At 46.1% G+C, this 15,225-nt stretch overlaps 1 protein-coding gene across 2 annotated transcripts in view; it reads right to left on the reverse strand.

Annotated features, from left to right (window-relative positions):
* Positions 1-14,179, reverse strand: part of LOC121556863 (exportin-T) — a 36,645-nt gene extending 22,466 nt beyond the window's left edge. For both annotated transcript variants that reach the window (XM_045220438.1, XM_045220439.1), the window contains exons 1-6: positions 14,015-14,179; positions 11,367-11,449; positions 10,996-11,052; positions 9,612-9,681; positions 8,833-9,051; positions 7,813-7,997 (exon numbers count right to left, since the gene is read on the reverse strand). In XM_045220438.1, the coding sequence (XP_045076373.1) occupies positions 7,813-7,997; positions 8,833-9,051; positions 9,612-9,681; positions 10,996-11,052; positions 11,367-11,449; positions 14,015-14,104 (704 nt within the window). In that variant the 5' untranslated portion in view covers positions 14,105-14,179. The remainder of the gene's footprint in view (positions 1-7,812; positions 7,998-8,832; positions 9,052-9,611; positions 9,682-10,995; positions 11,053-11,366; positions 11,450-14,014) is intronic.
* Positions 14,180-15,225: the final 1,046 nt, after the last annotated feature.

Below are 15,225 nucleotides of genomic sequence, written 5' to 3' on the forward strand. Positions count from 1 at the left end.
ACCCCATATCGACAAAGTAAAAACCGTTTAGACATTTTAGCAAATGTATAAAAATAAATAACAGATATCACATTAGGTATTCAGACCCTTTACTCAGTACTTTGCTGAAGCACCTTTGGCAACGATTACAGAATCGAGTCTTCTTGGGTATGACGCTACAAGCTTGGCACACCTGTATTTGGGGAGTTTCTCCCATTCTTCTCTGCAGATCCTCTCAAGCTCTGTCAGGATGGATGGGGAGCATCACTGCACAGCTATAGAGTTCAATATTGGTTTCATCAGACCTGAGAATCTTGTTTCTCTTGGCTAACTCCAAGCGGGCTGTCACGTGCCTTTTACTGAGGAGTGGCTTCCGTCTGGCCACTCTACCATAAAGGCCTGATTGGTGGAGAGCCGCAGAGATGGTTGTCCTTCTGGAAGGTTCTCCCATCTCCACAGAGGAACTCTGGAGTTCTGTCAGAGTGACCGTCGGGTTCTTGGTCACCTCCCAGACCAAGGCCCTTCTCCCCCGATTGCTCAGTTTGGCCGGACGGCCAGCTCTAGGAAGAGTCTTGGTGGTTCCAAACTTCTTCCATTTAAGAATGATGAAGGCCACTGTGTTCTTTGGGACCTTCAATGCTGAAGAAATGTTTTGGTACCCTTCACCAGATCTGTGCCTCGACACAATCCTGTCTCGGAGCTCTACAGACAATTCCTTTGACCTCATGGCTTGGTTTTTGCTCTGACATGCACTGTCAACGGTGGGACCTTATATAGACAGGTGTGTGCCTTTCCAAATCAATTGAATTTACCACAGGTGGACTCCAATGAAGTTGTAGAAACATCTCAAAGATGATCAATGGAAACAGGATGCACCTGAGCTCAATTTCGAGTCTCATAGCAAAGGGTCTGAATACTTATGTAAATCAAGGTATCGTTTTTTTACACACACACACACACACACACTAGCAAAAGTTTCTACAAACCTATTTTCGCTTTGTCATTATGGGGTATTGTGTGTAGATTGATGTGGAAAAACATGTATTTAATCCATTTTAGAATAAGGCTGTAACGTAACAAAATATGGAAAAAGGGAAGGGGTCTGAATACTTTCTGAATGCACTGTAACCAGGTAAAACTCCGGACCCTAGTAATATTATCTATCCTGATGCCTAGTCACTTTACCCTGCCTTCATGTACATATCTACCTCAAATACCTTATTATTATCTATCCTGATGCCTAGTCACTTTACCCTGCCTTCATGTCCATATCTACCTCATATACCTTATTATTATCTATCCTGATGCCTAGTCACTTTACCCTGCCTTCATGTACATATCTACCTCAAATACCTTATTATTATCTATCCTGATGCCTAGTCACTTTACCCTGCCTTCATGTACATATCTACCTCAAATACCTTATTATTATCTATCCTGATGCCTAGTCACTTTACCCTGCCTTCATGTACATATCTACCTCAAATACCTTATTATTATCTATCCTGATGCCTAGTCACTTTACCCTGCCTTCATGTACATATCTACCTCAAATACCTTATTATTATCTATCCTGATGCCTAGTCACTTTACCCTGCCTTCATGTACATATCTACCTCAAATACCTTATTATTATCTATCCTGATGCCTAGTCACTTTACCCTGCCTTCATGTACATATCTACCTCAAATACCTTATTATTATCTATCCTGATGCCTAGTCACTTTACCCTGCCTTCATGTACATATCTACCTCAAATACCTTATTATTATCTATCCTGATGCCTAGTCACTTTACCCTGCCTTCATGTACATATCTACCTCAAATACCTTATTATTATCTATCCTGATGCCTAGTCACTTTACCCTGCCTTCATGTACATATCTACCTCAAATACCTTATTATTATCTATCCTGATGCCTAGTCACTTTACCCTGCCTTCATGTACATATCTACCTCAAATACCTTATTATTATCTATCCTGATGCCTAGTCACTTTACCCTGCCTTCATGTACATATCTACCTCAAATACCTTATTATTATCTATCCTGATGCCTAGTCACTTTACCCTGCCTTCATGTACATATCTACCTCAAATACCTTATTATTATCTATCCTGATGCCTAGTCACTTTACCCTGCCTTCATGTACATATCTACCTCAAATACCTTATTATTATCTATCCTGATGCCTAGTCACTTTACCCTGCCTTCATGTACATATCTACCTCAAATACCTTATTATTATCTATCCTGATGCCTAGTCACTTTACCCTGCCTTCATGTACATATCTACCTCAAATACCTTATTATTATCTATCCTGATGCCTAGTCACTTTACCCTGCCTTCATGTACATATCTACCTCTAATACCTTATTATTATCTATCCTGATGCCTAGTCACTTTACCCTGCCTTCATGTACATATCTACCTCAAATACCTTATTATTATCTATCCTGATGCCTAGTCACTTTACCCTGCCTTCATGTACATATCTACCTCAAATACCTTATTATTATCTATCCTGATGCCTAGTCACTTTACCCTGCCTTCATGTACATATCTACCTCAAATACCTTATTATTATCTATCCTGATGCCTAGTCACTTTACCCTGCCTTCATGTCCATATCTACCTCAAATACCTTATTATTATCTATCCTGATGCCTAGTCACTTTACCCTGCCTTCATGTACATATCTACCTCAAATACCTTATTATTATCTATCCTGACGCCTAGTCACTTTACCCTGCCTTCATGTCCATATCTACCTCAAATACCTTATTATTATCTATCCTGACGCCTAGTCACTTTACCCTGCCTTCATGTACATATCTACCTCAAATACCTTATTATTATCTATCCTGGTGCCTAGTCACTTTACCCTGCCTTCATGTACATATCTACCTCAAATACCTTATTATTATCTATCCTGATGCCTAGTCACTTTACCCTGCCTTCATGTACATACAGTGGGGAGAACAAGTATTTGATACACTGCCGATTTTGCAGGTTTTCCTACTTACAAAGCATGTAGAGGTCTGTAATTTTTATCATAGGTACACTTAAACTGTGAGAGACGGAATCTAAAACAAAAATACAGAAAATCACATTGTATGATTTTTAAGTAATTAATTTGCATTTTATTGCATGACATAAGTATTTGATCACCTACCAACCAGTAAGAATTCCGGCTCTCACAGACCTGTTAGTTTTTCTTTAAGAAGCCCTCCTGTTCTCCACTCATTACCTGTATTAACTGCACCTGTTTGAACTCGTTACCTGTATAAAAGACACCTGTCCACACACTCAATCAAACAGACTCCAACCTCTCCACAATGGCCAAGACCAGAGAGCTGTGTAAGGACATCAGGGATAAAATTGTAGACCTGCACAAGGCTGGGATGGGCTACGGGACAATAGGCAAGCAGCTTGGTGAGAAGGCAACAACTGTTGGCGCAATTATTAGAAAACGGAAGAAGTTCAAGATGACGGTCAATCACCCTCGATCTGGGGCTCCATGCAAGATCTCACCTCGTGGGGCATCAATGATCATGAGGAAGGTGAGGGATCAGCCCAGAACTACACGGCAGGACCTGGTCAATGACCTGAAGAGAGCTGGGACCACAGTCTCAAAGAAAACCATTAGTAACACACTACGCCGTCATGGATTAAAATCCTGCAGCGCACGCAAGGTCCCCCTGCTCAAGCCAGCGCATGTCCAGGCCCGTCTGAAGTTTGCCAATGACCATCTGGATGATCCAGAGGAGGAATGGGAGGAGGTCATGTGGTCTGATGAGACAAAAATAGAGCTTTTTGGTCTAAACTCCACTCACCGTGTTTGGAGGAAGAAGAAGGATGAGTACAACCCTAAGAACACCATCCCAACTGTGAAGCATGGAGGTGGAAACATCATTCTTTGGGGATGCTTTTCTGCAAAGGGGACAGGACGACTGCACCGTATTGAGGGGAGGATGGATGGGGCCATGTATCGTGAGATCTTGGCCAACAACCTCCTTCTCTCAGTAAGAGCATTGAAGATGGGTCGTGGCTGGGTCTTCCAGCATGACAACGACCCGAAACACACAGCCAGGGCAACTAAGGAGTGGCTCCGTAAGAAGCATCTCAAGGTCCTGGAGTGGCCTAGCCAGTCTCCAGACCTGAACCCAATAGAAAATATTTGGAGGGAGCTGAAAGTCCGTATTGCCCAGCGACAGCCCCCGAAACCTGAAAGATCTGGAGAAGTTCTGTATGGAGGAGTGGGCCAAAATCCCTGCTGCAGTGTGTGCAAACCTGGTCAAGACCTACATGAAACGTATGATCTCTATAATTGCAAACAAAGGTTTCTGTACCAAATATTAAGTTCTGCTTTTCTGATGTATCAAATACTTATGTCATGCAATAAAATGCAAATTAATTACTTTAAAATCATACAATGTGATTTTCTGGATTTTTGTTTTAGATTCCGTCTCTCACCGTTGAAGTGTACCTATGATAATAATTACAGACCTCTACATGCTTTGTAAGTAGGAAAACCTGCAAAATCGACAGTGTATCAAATACTTGTTCTCCCCACTGTATCTACCTCAAATACCTTATTATCTATCCTGATGCCTAGTCACTTTACCCTGCCTTCATGTACATATCTACCTCAAATACCTTATTATTATCTATCCTGATGCCTAGTCACTTTACCCTGCCTTCATGTACATATCTACCTCAAATACCTTATTATTATCTATCCTGATGCCTAGTCACTTTACCCTGCCTTCATGTCCATATCTACCTCAAATACCTTATTATTATCTATCCTGATGCCTAGTCACTTTACCCTGCCTTCATGTACATATCTACCTCAAATACCTTATTATTATCTATCCTGATGCCTAGTCACTTTACCCTGCCTTCATGTACATATCTACCTCAAATACCTTATTATTATCTATCCTGATGCCTAGTCACTTTACCCTGCCTTCATGTACATATCTACCTCAAATACCTTATTATTATCTATCCTGATGCCTAGTCACTTTACCCTGCCTTCATGTCCATATCTACCTCAAATACCTTATTATGATCTATCCTGATGCCTAGTCACTTTACCCTGCCTTCATGTACATATCTACCTCAAATACCTTATTATTATCTATCCTGATGCCTAGTCACTTTACCCTGCCTTCATGTACATATCTACCTCAAATACCTTATTATTATCTATCCTGATGCCTAGTCACTTTACCCTGCCTTCATGTCCATATCTACCTCAAATACCTTATTATTATCTATCCTGATGCCTAGTCACTTTACCCTGCCTTCATGTCCATATCTACCTCAAATACCTTATTATTATCTATCCTGATGCCTAGTCACTTTACCCTGCCTTCATGTACATATCTACCTCAAATACCTTATTATTATCTATCCTGATGCCTAGTCACTTTACCCTGCCTTCATGTACATATCTACCTCAAATACCTTATTATTATCTATCCTGATGCCTAGTCACTTTACCCTGCCTTCATGTACATATCTACCTCCAATACCTTATTATTATCTATCCTGATGCCTAGTCACTTTACCCTGCCTTCATGTCCATATCTACCTCAAATACCTTATTATTATCTATCCTGATGCCTAGTCACTTTACCCTGCCTTCATGTACATATCTACCTCAAATACCTTATTATTATCTATCCTGATGCCTAGTCACTTTACCCCTGCCTTCATGTACATATCTACCTCATACCTCTGCACATTGATCTGGTACTGGTACTTCCTGTATATAGCTCCACATTGATCTGGTACTGGTACTTCCTGTATATAGCTCCACATTGATCTGGTACTGGTACTCCCTGTTTATAGCTCCACATTGATCTGGTACTTCCTGTATATAGCTCCACATTGATCTGGTACTTCCTGTATATAGCTCCACATTGATCTGGTACTTCCTGTATATAGCTCCACATTGATCTGGTACTTCCTGTATATAGCTCCATTCTTGTGTATTTCATTCCTTGTGTTAGTTCCCATTGTATTTTTGTAACTCAACATCGTTGGGAAAGGTTTGAAAGCAAGCATGTCACTGTAAAGGTCCAAAAGGCTTCTCAACAGCTTCTAACCCCAAGCCATAAGACTCCTGAACAGCTTCTACCCCCAAGCCATAAGATGAAAGCCTACCCCCAAGCCATAAGACTCCTGAACAGCTTCTACCCCCAAGCCATAAGGCTCCTGAACAGCTTCTACCCCCAAGCCATAAGACTCCTGAACAGCTTCTACCCCCAAGCCATAAGACTCCTGAACAGCTTCTACCCCCAAGCCATAAGACTCCTGAACAGCTTCTACCCCCAAGCCATAAGACTCCTGAACAGCTTCTACCCCCAAGCCATAAGACTCCTGAACAGCTAATCATGGCTACCCGGACTATTTGCACTGCCCCCCCACCCCATCTTTTTACGCTGCTGCTACTCTGTTAATTATTTATGCATAGTCACTTTAACTCTACCCACATGTACATATTACCTCAACTACCTCAACTAGCCGGTGCCCCCGCACATTGACTCTGCACCGGTACCCCCCTGTATATATAGCCTCCCTACTGTTATTTTATTTTACTTCTGCTCTTTTTTTCTCAACACTTTGTTGTTGTTTTATTTTACTTTTTTATAAAAAAATAAATGCACTGTTGGTGAAGGGCTGTCAGTAAGCATTTCACTGTAATGTCTGCACCTGTTGTATTCGGCGCATGTGGTAAATAACATCCCAACTAGACACACTGGTCACTGACTGACATTTCAGACAACTAGTGATCTAGGAACAGTTATCTCAACTAGTGATCTGGGACCAGTTATCTCAACTAGTGATCTGGGACCAGTTATCTCAACTAGTGATCTGGGACCAGTTATCTGGGACCAGTTATCTCAACTAGTCTCTGGTTCACAAACCTGGAGGGACAGGAACAGGTCAGTAACGTCACAGTCCTCAGACTAAACAACCTCCCCAGCCCCACTGCTGAATGTCTAACGTAGTTGGTTTGGTGAACCATGCTCTTGCCTGAGATCTGAAAACTTGCATTTCCTTCCCAAGCTAATGCCTAGGCTTTAGCCCAGCGGGCTAACACCGCCTTGTGAAAAGCAGATCGATCCAGGTACAAGCCCAGTGAGTCTAATAGACGTACCTGTTGTTTGGTGGTGAGGTTGAGGTCTATCCAGGAGACGTATGCCCCTACCACCTCCAGACACTGACAGACCACAGACAGACAGACCACAGACAGACTGACTGACCACAGACAGACAGACAGACTGACCACAGACAGACAGACAGACTGACCACAGACAGACAGACAGACTGACCACAGACAGACAGACAGACTGACCACAGACAGACAGACAGACTGACCACAGACAGACAGACAGACTGACCACAGACAGACAGACAGACTGACCACAGACAGACAGACAGACTGACCACAGACAGACAGACAGACTGACCACAGACAGACAGACAGACTGACCACAGACAGACAGACTGAACAGACAGACAGACTGACCACAGACAGACAGTCAGACTGACCACAGACAGACAGACAGACTGACCACAGACAGACAGACTGACCACAGACAGACAGACTGACCACAGACAGACAGACTGACCACAGACAGACTGACGATAAGAAACAGACACTGACTGACCACAGACAGACAGACAGACTGACCACAGACAGACAGACAGACTGGGGATGAGTCTATCCGGAGACGTATGCCCCTACCACCTCCAGACACTGACAGACCACAGACAGACAGACAGACTGACCACAGACAGACAGACAGACGTACCTGTCGTTGGCGATGAGGTTGAGGTCTATCCAGGAGACGTATGCCCCTACCACCTCCAGACACTGACAGGTGATCTCAGGGTGAGACTGCTGATAAGCCCCGAGGATCTGGTACCAGGACTCAACCAGGCTGGGGATGACCTGCTCCCTCATTCCATCCTTTATTAAGGTGTTCCTACGCACCTCCTAGAGGGGGACAGAGGGGAGGAGGGGGGACAGAGAGGAGGAGGAGGGGGACAGAGAGGAGAGGGACAGAGAGGAGGGAGAGAGAGGAGAAGGGACAGAGAGGAGGGGGAGTTAGACGCTGGGGATGACCTGCTCCCTCAATGGGGGGGGTAAGTATATCTCTATCCACCACCTCAGTGTCCCCTTACCTCAGGTGAGTGCAGGATAGCTCTGTCCCCTTACCTCAGGTGAGTGCAGGATATCTCTGTCCCCCTTACCTCAGGTGAGTGCAGGATATCTCTGTCCCCTTACCTCAGGTGAGTGCAGGATATCTCTGTCCCCTTACCTCAGGTGAGTGCAGGATATCTCTGTCCCCTTACCTCAGGTGAGTGCAGGATATCTCTGTCCCCTTACCTCAGGTGAGTGCAGGATATCTCTGTCCCCTTACCTCAGGTGAGTGCAGGATATCTCTGTCCCCTTACCTCAGGTGAGTGCAGGATATCTCTGTCCCCTTACCTCAGGTGAGTGCAGGATATCTCTGTCCCCTTACCTCAGGTGAGTGCAGGATATCTCTGTCCCCTTACCTCAGGTGAGAGCAGGATATCTCTGTCCCCTTACCTCAGGTGAGTGCAGGATATCTCTGTCCCCTTACCTCAGGTGAGTGCAGGATATCTCTGTCCCCTTACCTCAGGTGAGTGCAGGATATCTCTGTCCCCTTACCTCAGGTGAGTGCAGGATATCTCTGTCCCCTTACCTCAGGTGAGTGCAGGATATCTCTGTCCCCTTACCTCAGGTGAGTGCAGGATATCTCTGTCCCCTTACCTCAGGTGAGTGCAGGATATCTCTGTCCCCTTACCTCAGGTGAGTGCAGGATATCTCTGTCCACCACCTCAGCGTCGATAGCCATCAGTGTTCTGAGGTAGACGTCTACCCCGTGTGGGTTCAGACCCACTAGAGACAGGATATCATAGAAGAACTTGGGCCAGTGGGTCAGGAACTCCATCACGAAGGTCAGAGCAAACACCTGGGCTGCCTTGTTACGGATGAACGGCTTCTCTGGCTGAGAGTTCATTAACTGGAGAGAAGAAGAGGAAGGAGGCGGGGGAAGGAAGAAGGAGGAGGGGAAGGAGGAGGAGGAAGGAGGCGAGGAGGAAGGAAGAAGGGGAAGGAGGAGGAGGCGGCGAGGAGGAGGGAGAAAGGAGGAAGAGGAAGGAGGGGGGGAAGAGGAAGGAGGAGGAGGAAGGAAGAAGAGGAAGGAGAAGGAAGGAGAAGGAAGGAGGAGGAGGAAGGAAGAAGAGGAAGGAGGAGAAGGAAGAAGAGGAAGGAGGAGGGGAAGTAGAAGGCGAGGAGGAGGAAGGAGGAGGAAGAGGAGGAGGAGGAAGAAGGAAGGAAAAAGGAGGGGAAGAGGAAGGAGGAAGAGGAGGACAGTTTATTGAAATTAATTAAATTACAATTATTTTCTATTACAATTTTTTAATTCAGGAATTCAGGTGTGGAAGAGAGCCAACTTCATGAGTGAATAAAAATGTGTAACCAACGAAAGCGCAAGTAATACATTGTGGGGTGGTGGTGATGAAATGTGATATGTTGATGTGACGAGTTGACTAAGTTCCAGGCAGAGAAGCAGAGCCCCACCTGACACTGCAGCCATTTCATCAGGGTTTCTCTTATCAGCTGTTGCTGGGCAGCACTGAGACCTCCATGTCTGGGACAGAACACAGAACAAACACAATGTCACTTTCAGACTCATTCATAGAGGAATCCTGCTGAGAGACAGATATACATGGTCTCAGACTCATTCATAGAGGAGTCCTGCTGAGAGACAGATATACATGGTCTCAGACTCATTCATAGAGGAATCCTGCTGAGAGACAGATATACATGGTTTCAGACTCATTCATAGAGGAATCCTGCTGAGAGACAGATATACATGGTCTCAGACTCATTCATAGAGGAATCCTGCTGAGAGACAGATATACATGGTCTCAGACTCATTCATAGAGGAATCCTGCTGAGAAGACAGATATACATGGTCTCAGACTCATTCATAGAGAAATCCTGCTGAGAGACAGATATACATGGTCTCAGACTCATTCATAGAGGAATCCTGCTGAGAGACAGATATACATGGTCTCAGACTCATTCATAGAGGAATCCTGCTGAGAGACAGACAGATATACATGGTCTCAGACTCATTCATAGAGGAATCCTGCTGAGAGACAGACAGATATACATGGTCTCAGACTCATTCATAGAGGAATCCTGCTGAGAGACAGACAGATATACATGGTTTCAGACTCATTCATAGAGGAATCCTGCTGAGAGACAGATATACATGGTCTCAGACTCATTCATAGAGGAATCCTGCTGAGAGACAGATATACATGGTCTCAGACTCATTCATAGAGGAATCCTGCTGAGAGACAGACAGATATACATGGTCTCAGACTCATTCATAGAGGAATCCTGCTGAGAGACAGATATACATGGTCTCAGACTCATTCATAGAGGAATCCTGCTGAGAGACAGACAGATATACATGGTCTCAGACTCATTCATAGAGGAATCCTGCTGAGAGACAGATATACATGGTCTCAGACTCATTCATAGAGGAATCCTGCTGAGAGACAGACAGATATACATGGTCTCAGACTCATTCATAGAGGAATCCTGCTGAGAGACAGATATACATGGTTTCAGACTCATTCATAGAGGAATCCTGCTGAGAGACAGATATACATGGTCTCAGACTCATTCATAGAGGAATCCTGCTGAGAGACAGATATACATGGTCTCAGACTCATTCATAGAGGAATCCTGCTGAGAGACAGATATACATGGTTTCATTCAGATTTCAGTAAGAAAGGCATGAGCAAAGTTACAGCATTATCTGTCATCTGGAGCCAATGGGATTGGAGGAACAGTCAACCTATCATCACGTCCTTCCTGATCCATTATCTACCAGACCAGAGGCAGGATGACAGCTGGCAGAGGTACTGCCCCTCCCCTCCCCTCTCACCTGTACTTGATCTGGTGCTCCAGGACTTGGAAACAGAAGAACTTCACATGGTCGTCACTGAGAGAGGGATAAATAAAGTTAGTACAATTCATCCAACAGGGAGGCCAGAGAGAGAGACCAACAGGGATACCAGAGTCCAGATAGAGACCAACGGGGAGACCAACCAGGGGACCAAGCAGTAGAACAGAGTCCAGAGAGAGACCAACAGGGAGACCAAGAGAGACCAGAGAGAGACCAACAGGGAGACCAAGAGAGACCAGAGAGAGACCAACAGGGAGAACAGAGTCCAGAGAGAGACCAACAAAGAGAGAACAGGTTGGAATCTGTGCGACCAGTGATGGAACACTCAACCTACCAGGTTACAGTCTCACCTGTAAATGCCTTTAGCCAGGGCCTCTGCACACACCTCCCAGGCATCCTGGGACTCCTTCAACTGCTCAAAATACACCATCGCCTGAGGAGAGGGAGAGAGAGAGAGAGAGAGAGCTTCTGAATCTGACACATATCTACCACATTCTGCAGCCACCCACACAACCCCCCCTGCTGACAGCGGACAGTGACTATGTTGGCAGGCTGTCTGCCTCAAGGACACAGAGTTGGTGTGGGTATTTATTTGGGAACATAAATATATATATTTGTTTTATCTAGACAAGTATTTCTGAAGTGCAGGTCTACATCTGAAAAAGCATCCCAAAAAAGACAGCAGAACAGCAGTCGTGGTGATCCCTGGTGGGAAGCCTTGTGTTCCACAGCAGAACAGCAGTCGTGGTGATCCCTGGTTGGAAGCCTTGTGTTCCACAGCAGTCGTGGTGATCCCTGGTTGGAAGCCTTGTGTTCCACAGCAGAACAGCAGTCGTGGTGATCCCTGGTTGGAAGCCTTGTGTTCCACAGCAGAACAGCAGTCGTGGTGATCCCTGGTTGGAAGCCTTGTGTTCCACAGCAGAACAGCAGTCGTGGTGATCCCTGGTTGGAAGCCTTGTGTTCCACAGCAGAACAGCAGTCGTGGTGATCCCTGGTTGGAAGCCTTGTGTTCCACAGCAGAACAGCAGTCGTGGTGATCCCCTGGTGGGAAGCCTTGTGTTCCACAGCAGAACAGCAGTCGTGGTGATCCCTGGTGGGAAGCCTTGTGTTCCACAGCAGAACAGCAGTCGTGGTGATCCCTGGTTGGAAGCCTTGTGTTCCACAGCAGAACAGCAGTCGTGGTGATCCCTGGTTGGAAGCCTTGTGTTCCACAGCAGAACAGCAGTCGTGGTGATCCCTGGTTGGAAGCCTTGTGTTCCACAGCAGAACAGCAGTCGTGGTGATCCCTGGTTGGAAGCCTTGTGTTCCACAGCAGAACAGCAGTCGTGGTGATCCCTGGTTGGAAGCCTTGTGTTCCACAGCAGAACAGCAGTCGTGGTGATCCCTGGTGGGAAGCCTTGTGTTCCACAGCAGAACAGCAGTCGTGGTGATCCCTGGTGGGAAGCCTTGTGTTCCACAGCAGAACAGCAGTCGTGGTGATCCCTGGTGGGAAGCCTTGTGTTCCACAGCAGAACAGCAGTCGTGGTGATCCCTGGTTGGAAGCCTTGTGTTCCACAGCAGAACAGCAGTCGTGGTGATCCCTGGTTGGAAGCCTTGTGTTCCACAGCAGAACAGCAGTTGTGGTGATCCCTGGTTGGAAGCCTTGTGTTCCACAGCAGAACAGCAGTCGTGGTGATCCCTGGTTGGAAGCCTTGTGTTCCACAGCAGAACAGCAGTCGTGGTGATCCCTGGTTGGAAGCCTTGTGTTCCACAGCAGAACAGCAGTCGTGGTGATCCCTGGTTGGAAGCCTTGTGTTCCACAGCAGAACAGCAGTCGTGGTGATCCCTGGTTGGAAGCCTTGTGTTCCACAGCAGAACAGCAGTCATGGTGATCCCTGGTGGGAAGCCTTGTGTTCCACAGCTATTGCTGTTGTATTACCGTGTATATAGAGATCTAGGTCCGTAGTGAACCGCTCTAACCCACGCCCTGATGTCCTGAGGGGTACTGGTCTCTGTAAACAGCACAAGTTACAACAACTTAAAATGTGGAGAGAGAACTTGTCATATACTATGGATGGAGCGTGGCGTGACAGAGCACCGGTTCAGACAGAGCAAGAAGAACCTTTCTGATCTGACTAAACGAGGATGATTACTTTCAAGTCTATGGCTCTGAATCATTTCCAGGAGCCAATGCGTTTAGGATCAAGTCCGCATGGGTCTGAGAATCATTTCCAGGAGCCAATGCGTTTAGGATCAAGTCCACATGGGTCTGAGAATCATTTCCAGGAGCCAATGCGTTTAGGATCAAGTCCACATGGGTCTGAGAATCATTTCCAGGAGCCAATGCGTTTAGGATCAAGTCCGCATGGGTCTGAGAATCATTTCCAGGAGCCAATGCGTTTAGGATCAAGTCCGCATGGGTCTGAGAATCATTTCCAGGAGCCAATGCGTTTAGGATCAAGTCCGCATGGGTCTGAGAATCATTTCCTGGAGCCAAAGCGTTTAGGATCAAGTCCGCATGGGTCTGAGAATCATTTCCAGGAGCCAATGCGTTTAGGATCAAGTCTACATGGGTCTGAGAATCATTTCCAGGAGCCAATGCGTTTGGATCAAGTCTACATGGGCTGCCGAGTGGTGCAGCGATCTAAGGCACTGCATCTCAGTGCTAGAGGCGTCACTACAGACCGAGTGGAGCAGCGGTCTAAGGCACTGCATCTCAGTGCTTGAGGCGTCACTACAGACCCCCTGGTTCGATTCCAGGCTGTATCACAACCCGACCGTGATTGGGAGTCCCATAGGGCGGCGCACAATTGGCCCAGCGTCGTCCGGGTTTGGCCGGTGTAGGCCGTCATTGTAAATAAGAATTTGTTCTTAACTGACTTGCCTAGTTAAATAAAGGTAAAAAAAAAAAAATGGGTCTAAGAATCATTTCCAGGAACCAATGCGTTTAGGATCCGAAAGGAGTTGTCATCTAGGAGCACATGAATGAACTGCGCACACACAGTGTAATGAGACCTACCTTCTGCCTGTAGCAGGCGTCCGCGTTTGGGTTGAGCCCCAGCAGAGCCTGCTCGTCCATGTTGATGATGGAGACAGACTGGCAGGCCATGAGAGGGTGAGCTGCTACTCCTCTTCACCGTAGTTTCACTGTCTTCTGCTGCTGCTGCCCTCCAGCAGGCCAAGCACATCTACAACAACAACAACAACAATAATAATTAGGGCTGGGAATCGCCAAGGGACCTCACAATACCATATTATCACCATACTTAGTTGCCAATACGATGTGTATTGCGATTCTCACGACTCTATATGTATTGCGATTCTATATGTACTGCGATTTGATGTTCCAAATATATTGCTCACCATATAGTGGCTTGCGAAAGTATTCACCCCCCCTTGCCATTTTTCCTATTTTGTTGCCTTACAACCTGGAATTAAAATGGATTTTGGGGGGGTTTGTATCATTTGATTTACACAACATGCCTACCACTTTGAAGATGCAAAATATTTTTTTTGTGTGAAACAAACAAGAAATAACTTGATCAAAGTTTCTGATATTTTTTTATAACCCAACCCTGATCTGTACTTCTCCACAACTTTGTCCCTGACCTGTTTGGAGAGCTCCTTGGTCTTCATGGTGCCGCTTGCTTGGTGGTGCCCCTTGCTTAGTGGTGTTGCAGACTCTGGGGCCTTTCAGAACAGGTGTATATATACTGAGATCATGTGACACTTAGATTGGAATTTATTTAACTAATTATGTGACTTCTGAAGGTAATTGGTTGCACCAGATCTTATTTAGGGGCTTCATAGCAAATGGGGTGAATACATATGCACACACCACGACCATCACCTCGATTTTTTTAAAATTATTATTTGTTGGTACTTTTACCCCTTTTTCTCCCCAATTTCAGGAGAGGGGCGACCCTGCCAAGCCGCACTGCTTCTTGACACACTGCTCGCTTAACCCGGAAGCCAGACGCACCAATGTGTCAGAGGAAACACCGTCCAGCTGGCGACCGAAGCCAGCTTGCAGGCGCCCGGCCCGCCACAAGGAGTCGCTAGAGCGCGATGGGACAAGCGAAATCCCGGCCGGCCAAAACCCTCCCTAACCCCGGACGACGCTGGGCCAATTGTTCGTTGCCCTCATGGGTCTCCCGTCACGGCCGGCTGTGACACAGCCTGGGATCGAACCCGGGTCTGTAGTGACGCCTCAAGCACTGCGATGCAGTG

The sequence above is a fragment of the Coregonus clupeaformis genome, unplaced genomic scaffold (assembly GCF_020615455.1).
Source record: "Coregonus clupeaformis isolate EN_2021a unplaced genomic scaffold, ASM2061545v1 scaf3837, whole genome shotgun sequence".
Classification (NCBI taxonomy): domain Eukaryota; kingdom Metazoa; phylum Chordata; class Actinopteri; order Salmoniformes; family Salmonidae; genus Coregonus; species Coregonus clupeaformis.